The following is an 8,943-nucleotide window of genomic DNA, read 5'->3' as shown; positions in this document are numbered from 1 at the left end:
AAGATAGAACGTACAAGAACAAAAGTATTCATCCAAATCACGCAAATTTATTCCATTCCCCCCAGGCATGCTGTAATACTATGTGGCTGCTAACCTTTCAGTCAGCTCAGCCTGTCCCAGTCTTAAGCCCCTCACCATCTAGAAACTTAAAGGCAAACCCACGTATGAAACTGCTGGATAGAAAAGTAGAAGTCTTTGTAAAGGGTGCATTTGGAAAAAAAAAAAAAAAAGGGTGCAGATATAAAACATCAGAGAATACAAAATATATGTTGAAATACAGTGCTTTCTCTTTTGTTTGTGTCAGATAAACATTGATGTCAGTTCACTGCTGTAAAGCAGACTTATGCATGGTCTGAGCTGAAGTAGAAACACAGAATAAAGACAGCCACAAAGAAGGTAACATTGCTTTACGTTTATTTACTAATGATTACAAAAGTTGTGAATGTATAGCAATGCTAAAGATTAGCTGCTGCTAGAGCATCTTTTGAGATGAATCATAAGACTTAACATGGAACTTTTAACGGAAAACAGAAATTGAAGGAAAAAAGTGAGCTTTCTTCTTACATCCTTGTCTCCTCCAGTGGCCTGTTCATGAAATCTTGGATTGCCTGGTGTAGGGGTAACCATTTATTAATTGAAGCTTTCAAAGCTGTAATCCACCTAGAAGAAATGAAAGACCAACAACTGTCCCTGATCAAGTGTTAAGCATGCATTTTTATATTCTTTGAAACACACCTTTTATAAATGGTGTTTGTACAGCTGTGTTACTATGTATGCTGATAGTAAGTGGATTGAAGATGAGTGGGAGATAAAGTTGACTATAACAACAACATATCTTAACATCAATTTCCAATGTACTGAAAAGCTTTGTCTTTTGTTCATTAAATTAAAATCCAAATCATGTAATTAGTAGGCTTTAGACAAGAAGAACTCCCATGGACAGCCGTGGAATTTGGCTGGATTATGATGAGGGAATTCACCTTCAGAACATGATTTCATAGGCCAGTTTTCTTTTTTAATTCTAATGGTCATTGCTGGAAGGAAATAATTCTTCGAAATGAGGAGGATATACTTTCCATTATCTCTAATGAGAGGTACCAGAGCTTTTCTGTTTAGAGTGATCACCCACATATCACTGTGAAAGGCACCTTATCCAGGTTTCTTTCTGAACATCTGCAAGCCAGCCTTGCTGTAGTTCCAGCATTGACAATAGAAGAACTGATGACCCACATGTGCCAGCACGTTGTGCTGCAGTTTGACTAAAGCTACAGTTAAAGGGAAATCTGGGAGAACAAGTGAAAACAGAATGAAAAGATGTCACTAAATCTTCACAAGCTACAGTGTTCCTGCCCTCCTAAAGTCTAGCGAATAAAATAAAAAAAAAGAAAATTTGGTTTACCTTTTGTTTTCATTTACATTCTCTGCACATAAGTAGAAAGTTTTAAATTCTTCAGATGGAGGTTTGAGTTCAATTACAGATCTCTTGGAGCCCAGAGACTGTTCACTCACAATATAACCCTGTAGGTAAAGGCCACCTGGACAGAATAAAATAGCATGCATCATGTATATTGCAGATACCATTTATGAAATTACTGCCAATTACAAGCACACCAACAATTCTTGCAAGCTAGATTTTCAGATGCCTTGTGTTGGGTGTTTTGACAGGGTTGTACAGAATTTACAGGTAAAATATTTTAAAATGTGAAAGTTCAGGGGGTTTTCCCTGAAAATTGATTTGAAAATAGCTTAAAACATGCTTCCTGTCCAGCTGATGATCAGCAGTATAATTTTATTTATCTTTTCATTAAATAAGAAGTGGCAAAATATTTTTTCTAGCTTTTGATGTTCTTTTTCTTTCCTTTAAAAACTGAAGGGATATGAATTTCAACATTTAAAAAAATCCTGGAGTCAGCATTTGTTCCCCTTGCTGCCATTAGTAATGGGAACATCATTGCAGGCCACGCTAGCGAGCTGTGAAGGAAAGGCACTAGACAGAATTTGGTCCTCAGGACATTTTCATTTTAGCTGTTTTGGGTTTTTTGTTTGTTTTGTTTTGTTGGCATTTTTTGTTTGGTTGGGGTTTTTTTCCCCCAGACCTCACTTCACTGCAACCATGTATATGTTCACTTTATACATACATTTTGAATAGCCAAAAAGACCTGTGGAGCTGATTAACTGCAGCTGACTGTTCCTGTTACTGTCTTCAGGGTCTGTATTTTTTTGGGGTCTCACAATTAGTGACAAGAGCATCAAATTAATGCTATAGCATTGAGAATGATATGGGTGAGTGGGAATCTATAGTAAAATTGGAAAAAAGCAATAGTTGCAATAACAAGAGAGAAAACATTACTGTATGCAAGAATTTATATGTAGTAGGATATTTAAACACCAAAGTGGCATATTTAGCAGTAGGAGCATAGGCTTGGGTGTCATAAACATAATACTTAATTTTTGCCTTTCTGCTAATTCATTGCTTAGCTCTGGGCAAGTCTTACCTTCAGTTTCACGTAAAGAGGAAATCACTAGTCATTTCATATGTATGGTCTTTGGCAGATGAAAAGTCCTATGTAAATGGTAAAAAGTGGAACACCTTTTGCCTGATCATGTGGCAAATAGCATAAACCCTAAGAAAACAGGTTTCCCTTTCGATCTGAAAGCTGGCTAGTAAGCAAAAGTATAACAGTATTTTCCTTCTGATTCTTCTGACTGCCAGCTTCCTCAGTACAGGGAGAGTGCATTTGCAGTTCCTGACCCATCCCACCTCCCTGGGGCACCTCTTGTTTTTCTAAATACTGACTTTTATAGAGTTGTGCTTGGAGGCTTTCCTCAGTGCCTGAAACTCAGCTCCTCTACTTGGAATTGACATCAGTAGCCTCATGTTGCTGCTTTCAGAGGGTGGCCAGACACTCTTTTCTGGTATGGGTAGAGCTGCTACATGGCAGCTTTAGCTGCAAATGGCCATGGCCGCACCCTGGAGCACCAACCTCAGGTGGAGTAGGGAAGTTCTGCCTGTCAATGGCAGTCCAATGGTGCACTAGGTTTGCCAAGACCATGTGAAAACCTGGGAGTGGCAGAGAAACCAGTCTGAGTTTGATGTCCCTCCCTCTGAGGATGCTACCTAACATGCAGGACTCAACAGTTTTCAGCAGACAGCCATGAGTGGGACTGGCTCAAGACACTGTAAAGTGCTTTGGAAGGGTGGATCTTGTTGCTGATACTTGCTTCTGAGGTGATGTGCACAGATCCTGACTAGCTCCATTCCAGAAAGAAAAATTCAGACCATGGGAGGAAAAGAAAAGAAGACAGAGGTGACTATTTTATGCAAAGAGAATGAGTCTGCTCTTCCTTCACTCACCTTCACAGAACAGAGTGAATTTGTTGATAAGAAACTCTCATTAATAGTAAAAGTTCTATTTGGAAACTACAGTGAAACATTTCTGCTCTAACAATCAATTAAAATCCAGCAGCCATCCCTACCTTGGGCAGGTGTAGACCGGAGAGTGGCATAAAAGTACAAACAGCCATCCTTCAGAATGCAGTAGTGCTGAATCCAAATATCTTTGCTTCTGTCCAGCTGGTGGAGAAGCCCCAAGCACTCTGGGTTTTTGATAGCCAAGGGTGGAAGTGTAGTGTTATGCAGTGTGACATCTACCCACACATGGTTCTGCAAAGTAAGCATGTAATGAAAAGTTCTGGTGGGAAATTAAGGAGCACCTGCCAGTATGAAGAGACACAAGCTCTAGTCCCCTGCTAGGAAATTAGCTTTTGTTGTGAAAATAATTTGAAAAGTCAATGCTGAAAATGCAATTAGAGAAACCTATACTTGATGGCAAATAGTGACCAACTTCTACTTCCTTCTTACAATAATAAAGTTTTCTTTTCTCCATTTATTTTGTTTTTCAGTACAAGTTTTGCTGGTAGAAACAGGATTATTTCAAAGCTGTATGAAGAAGCTTTTTTTTAAAAATTGCCTTGCCGATTGCCTGACTTCAGCAGTCTTCTGTGTGTAATCTGGCAAGACAAGCTTTACCATCTACCCTCTGGGTTCCACAGAAAACGTGGTGGTGTCTGAGGCTAGAATACAGCACTGAGACTTGGATGGAAGCACTACCACATACAAAATGTTTACAGATGCCTTCCCATGCCTTTCTGGAAAGCAGTCTTTTTCATTACTAAAATTATCCTATTGTCACTTACAGGTGAAGAAAAAGCTCAACCCATGAAACAATTTCATTGTATAGGCTATTTGTATGATAAGAGAATCCGAAAAGAAAATCAGGAAAAAATAAACTTTGTTTAATAAGGCCAAGTTATTTAATGTGAGACTAAAGCATTTCTTCTCCTTTAAATCTGAGAGGTGTCAGGAATTCAGACTCTCCTAGTGAGTGTATCTGCAATACATATTTCGAATTCTACATCAACCAGTGTCATTATCATTTGAAATCCATGGGGACAATGTGTGCAATATCAATAGCATCCTGTTTGTTTCTGCAGGGGTATTCTTTTGCATTTATTTATGATATTTCTTAGGTAACCTTGACAAGGCAATGATGGAAAAAGACCTGGCACAATATAGCTAGCTGTATTGTTTGTTATGAATGGGAAACCTGCTGAGACTTATTGCAGCAAAGTGCAGAAGAGGACTTCAGTAATACTAGGTATATTCATAAAATAGTTACCCTAGTAGATTTATTAAGATGGCATAGTGTCAGTATATTGGTCTGTTAAATCATTGTGTTGTGACACCTACTGTAACACATTAGCCACTGCAAAAAGTCAGTAACAAACAGTATAGCAAACAAAAAAGAAGGAAAATATAAGCTTTTTCTATTCAACTGAATGGAAAGTCCCATTAGAAGGAAGGAACAGGTGTAGTGTTCATTAAGAACAGAGGTTAGGCAATGAAAGCAACATATTAAATCAAACATTTCTTTCAGAAAAGGACATTGTTTCCTCAAAGCCAAAACTAAAAAAGATAAAGCAATCAAAAATAAGATGCAGTAGCACAGAAAGAGGCCAACTTACTGTGTTGTTAATGGGTGAATGCATGAGAGATCTTTCTGCATATATAATGTTGGAACTTTCTACCCAACAAGTTATTTTTGCATGTTACACTAAAGAATGACTCTTCTGATGTGTTTTCTTTTGTGTATGTGTGCCTTTATCCTCTTTTTTGGCTCAGGCTATTTTTTGTTTCTTTTGGCTAGGGTACACACTTTAAATTGTTTGATTGATTTTTGCTGTTTTCAAGTATGTGGATTCCTTTGTCTTCTTTTAAGAAACACTGCCAGGTAGAATATACTTGGAAACAAACTTGGTTTTGCCCTTACAATCTTATCTGAAAGGTGAAGCCAAAAGAAATATATGTTTGATTAATTTTATTTCAGCATAAAAGGAATTAAAGTAACAATAAACACCTCCTTTCACTGTTTGGAAACCCATCACTAAAGCACACTGTTGAAGGAATCACTCATGTGCCCCAAGTTAAGAGGAAGAAAGTAAAATTTTTTTTTTTCATTACATTCATGCAGGTAATAATTTGTACCTTGTAGTTTTCTTATTTTTTAATTCATGATTTTATTTCATCTGCAAAAAAGGTAGACTTTGATACTTACTCTGCATTTGAACATATTTTTATAAATGTTGTCTGCCTATAGGAGGAAAGAATAAGAATCATGGGGCCAGGAAAGGACAGGCTAAAGTTGCTTTGACCCCTATGCTTCCAACCCTGGAAGTACTAAAATTAGCTTTGCAGTTCCCATTTCAGAGCTCAGCCAGGGACTATTCATACTAAATTATGTTGGGCTGAGCAACTAAATTATGTTGGGCTGAGCAATGTCTCTCTGTAGCAGCTCAAGATCAATTATGACTATGTTTCTCCCAGCCGTAGGGGCCAGCAGAGAGTGTAGCTGTATAAAAAGATGCAGAGATAAGTCAAAGTTTATCAGCTAACTTACTTTTCTTCATCTCTGAAAATACAGAAAAGAAGAACTCAGCACACCCCTTCCCACCCCACGCCACCCCCCTGCTTCTAATATTCTGTCAGAAAAAGCAGGTGGGTTGCAACCAAGGCAGACTTGCACGGAATACTTAAGAAGATACAGCCCTTCTCTCCCTTTACTCCAAATAATATTACCTAGGGCAGAACATGTGGTTGTCAGAGTCGTCTCTCCCCTTCCTCCCTTCCCACTATCCTCATTTTAGGTTGTGTTTCTGAACCAGATTAAGGCTGCTGGTACGATTCATTCCACCATATGGCAGCAAAGCGTATTTGCTGAGTCACAATAATGTCTGTATATGGCTTTTAGATTGGAGCTGATTCACTTCCCAAGAGCCCAGAACGGAAGTATGCAGCTACCATGTTGCTGTCCACACCTGACCATGTACAAATAAATCTACTGTCTCTCAGTCTTCTGCACAGTCTAATATACACATGCTTCTCATATAAATAAAGCCTTACCTGGTGGACAGGATGCACTGCTTTATCCATAGCCTCCAGCCACCTATAATATGACAAAAAATGAGAACACCTTAGTTTGGTAGAGCAGAATAAATGTGCTTCACTGCCTCTTTTAACTCTTGCTGACATAGACAGCATCTGAAGGGATGTGTGATTTTCAGGAAAAATTCAAGGCTTCAAGACAGAAAAGTAGTGGATTAAATCTAACTAAACATTGCTAACTCTCAGAAAAATGTCTCAAAGCTTGCTGTGTAACACGTTGTAATAAATTAAGGCAATATTGCAGACAAGGGAATCTATATATTTTGAATATAGTTCAACATGTCAGGCTAAATGATCACTCTTCTTGTGTCTTTGTTATAATATAGACAAGGAATTTGTGGGAAACATAAAGAATCCTAAATGGGAGACTACAGGATAAAGCAAGCTATTTGTTGGCAAAGTTATTATTTTTGCACTATGGATGGTATAGAAATTGGAAGTGGAAAACACTCTGATATTACAATGGTGGGTGCTATGTTAAGTAGTAAGATGTTATGAAAAGATGGGTGGATGAATACCAAGTGTCTTCCTACTTCATAGCTTTATATTTTGATAATTCACAATAAAACAAAGAGGAAAACAAGATTAGATTTTAGCACAATTTGAAATTAAAGCCCCCAAAGTTCTTGTGTTTTGGATGATTTTAGCTTTGTCAGCTATAGCCTTTGGGAAATACAAAAAGAATATTTTTTAATTCTAACTCAGTCAAACCTAAACTCATTGCCTCTTATCAGAACAAATATGCTTTTGTGGCATACTTGCATTTTAAAATACTCAAATGATGAGAATATGACAGAATGACAGAAAAGGAAATGGAAGATGGGATTGTATTTATTACTAGCACTGTCCTTGTTGGGCAGAAGAGAGATCTTTCATGTGAAATGACCAATAAGCAAGTTTACATCCACAGGAAGATTTACACTTCCATCTGATGCAACAGTAGGGGAGAAGGCATAAGAATATGGGTGAAGATTTTTTTCTGGAGATAAATCAAGAATTCAGGGGGATCCTATGCAAAGCACAGATATTAAAGACTTAATGAAAAAAATTCTCATAAAAAAACCTATGAAGCTGAAAAATAATTTTTGAAACTTCTGCAAATTAAAATTAGAAACACCATCTTCCCATAAGTAGCTGACATTGTTTTTTTTTTTTTTCCTACTGATCAAGACTGGTATTGTGAACATCCTCCAAAAATTCAGACTCCCTCTCCCCAAACAAGAATAAAAAACCTGACCCCGTAAAATGAAAGATCACTTACCTCTTCATTTCTTGGTTGGAAGTTGCACAGAAGTAGAAAATCCTGTTTCCACTTTGAGGTATGCATTTAAAAACAAATGGTTTACCCAGACTGGTGTCAACACCAACTTCGGCTCCTTCCAGTTTTGTTACTTCCAGGGGTCTGCACTTCCCTTCATCCTGCAATTAAAGAGAAAGAGCGCCAAAGTTCAGAACTAACATGAAACCGATCCCTGTGAGATGGGGATAAACTCAGGGAATATTCAAAGGTGGTGAATTTGGTGACAAGCTCTAATGTTTTTGAACCATCATATGGTTTAGGGATCAGCAGCCCCAGAAAATGCAGTGCAGTCAAAAAAGATAAACTAGTCAAACACCCTCTAAATTTGCATTTCTGTTTTTCCAGGTTTATGCTGAGAACCTCACCTTATATGTGCAGATAGAGGGAACAAAGGCTTACATTCAGAAAATAGTGAGCATAATTTAAAAGGCTGGATTTCAGTTCCTTTGCAAAGTTGCCCTAAATATCATTGTGTTCATAACCCTTCCCATTCATTTCACACAACTTTTAGTGGAAAGCATTTCAAATCTGTTTGTACTGTATGGTTCCTGATTAAGTTAAAGCTCTTTGAGACTGAAGGGCATTGGCAGTGTCTTTCTCTGTGGTTAGTTATAAGAAGCCATTAAGCTCCTTAATGGAGGTAGATAGGTGAAGCAGTTCCTTCCCCCACTTTCCCAGCCCAGCTCCCCTCAAGTACATGTCATAACTCAAAACAAAGGTGCATACATATGGACTGTGAACTCTAGCTGTGTTTTAAACAGTATTCTTGCCTTCTTGCTTTGAAGAGCCAAGACTGGAGCTCTAACAATTGCATCAAGTTTGGCAGCAGTAAAATGGAAAACAAGAGTTAATGCTGAGACGTATGAAGAGCATTAGTGCTGTTTGCAAAATACACAGATGGTGGAGTCTCATAGAATAAAATCAGTTCATTAATGGGAGTTAATTAAACATCAGTAGGAGCTGAATTGTAAATGCCACATGTAATCTTTTTATAGCCTAAAAATAAACATACTTCTTCTTCCACAAACAAAGTATGCACCTGTGGGTATTAGATAGTTAAATACTTGCTTGTATGCTCATTGGCACATGTAATTATACCTTTGTTATACATGAACGTTCTGTAGGAACAAAATAACACCTA

The 8,943-nt window shown here is 37.8% G+C and overlaps 1 protein-coding gene across 1 annotated transcript in view; it reads right to left on the bottom strand.

Annotated features, from left to right (window-relative positions):
• Positions 1–397: 397 nt before the first annotated feature.
• Positions 398–8,943, bottom strand: part of LOC115337191 — a 44,981-nt gene continuing 36,435 nt past the window's right edge. The window contains exons 10-14 of the mRNA XM_030005302.2: positions 7,764–7,921; positions 6,461–6,503; positions 3,478–3,664; positions 1,400–1,535; positions 398–660 (exon numbers count right to left, since the gene is read on the bottom strand). Coding sequence (XP_029861162.1) covers positions 561–660; positions 1,400–1,535; positions 3,478–3,664; positions 6,461–6,503; positions 7,764–7,921 — 624 coding nt within the window. The 3' untranslated portion in view covers positions 398–560. The remainder of the gene's footprint in view (positions 661–1,399; positions 1,536–3,477; positions 3,665–6,460; positions 6,504–7,763; positions 7,922–8,943) is intronic.

Source organism: Aquila chrysaetos, chromosome Z, assembly GCF_900496995.4.
Source record: "Aquila chrysaetos chrysaetos chromosome Z, bAquChr1.4, whole genome shotgun sequence".
In the NCBI taxonomy this organism is placed as follows: domain Eukaryota; kingdom Metazoa; phylum Chordata; class Aves; order Accipitriformes; family Accipitridae; genus Aquila; species Aquila chrysaetos.
The sequence above is the reverse complement of the archived record's forward strand: the minus strand, read 5'-3'. Positions and strand labels throughout refer to the sequence as shown.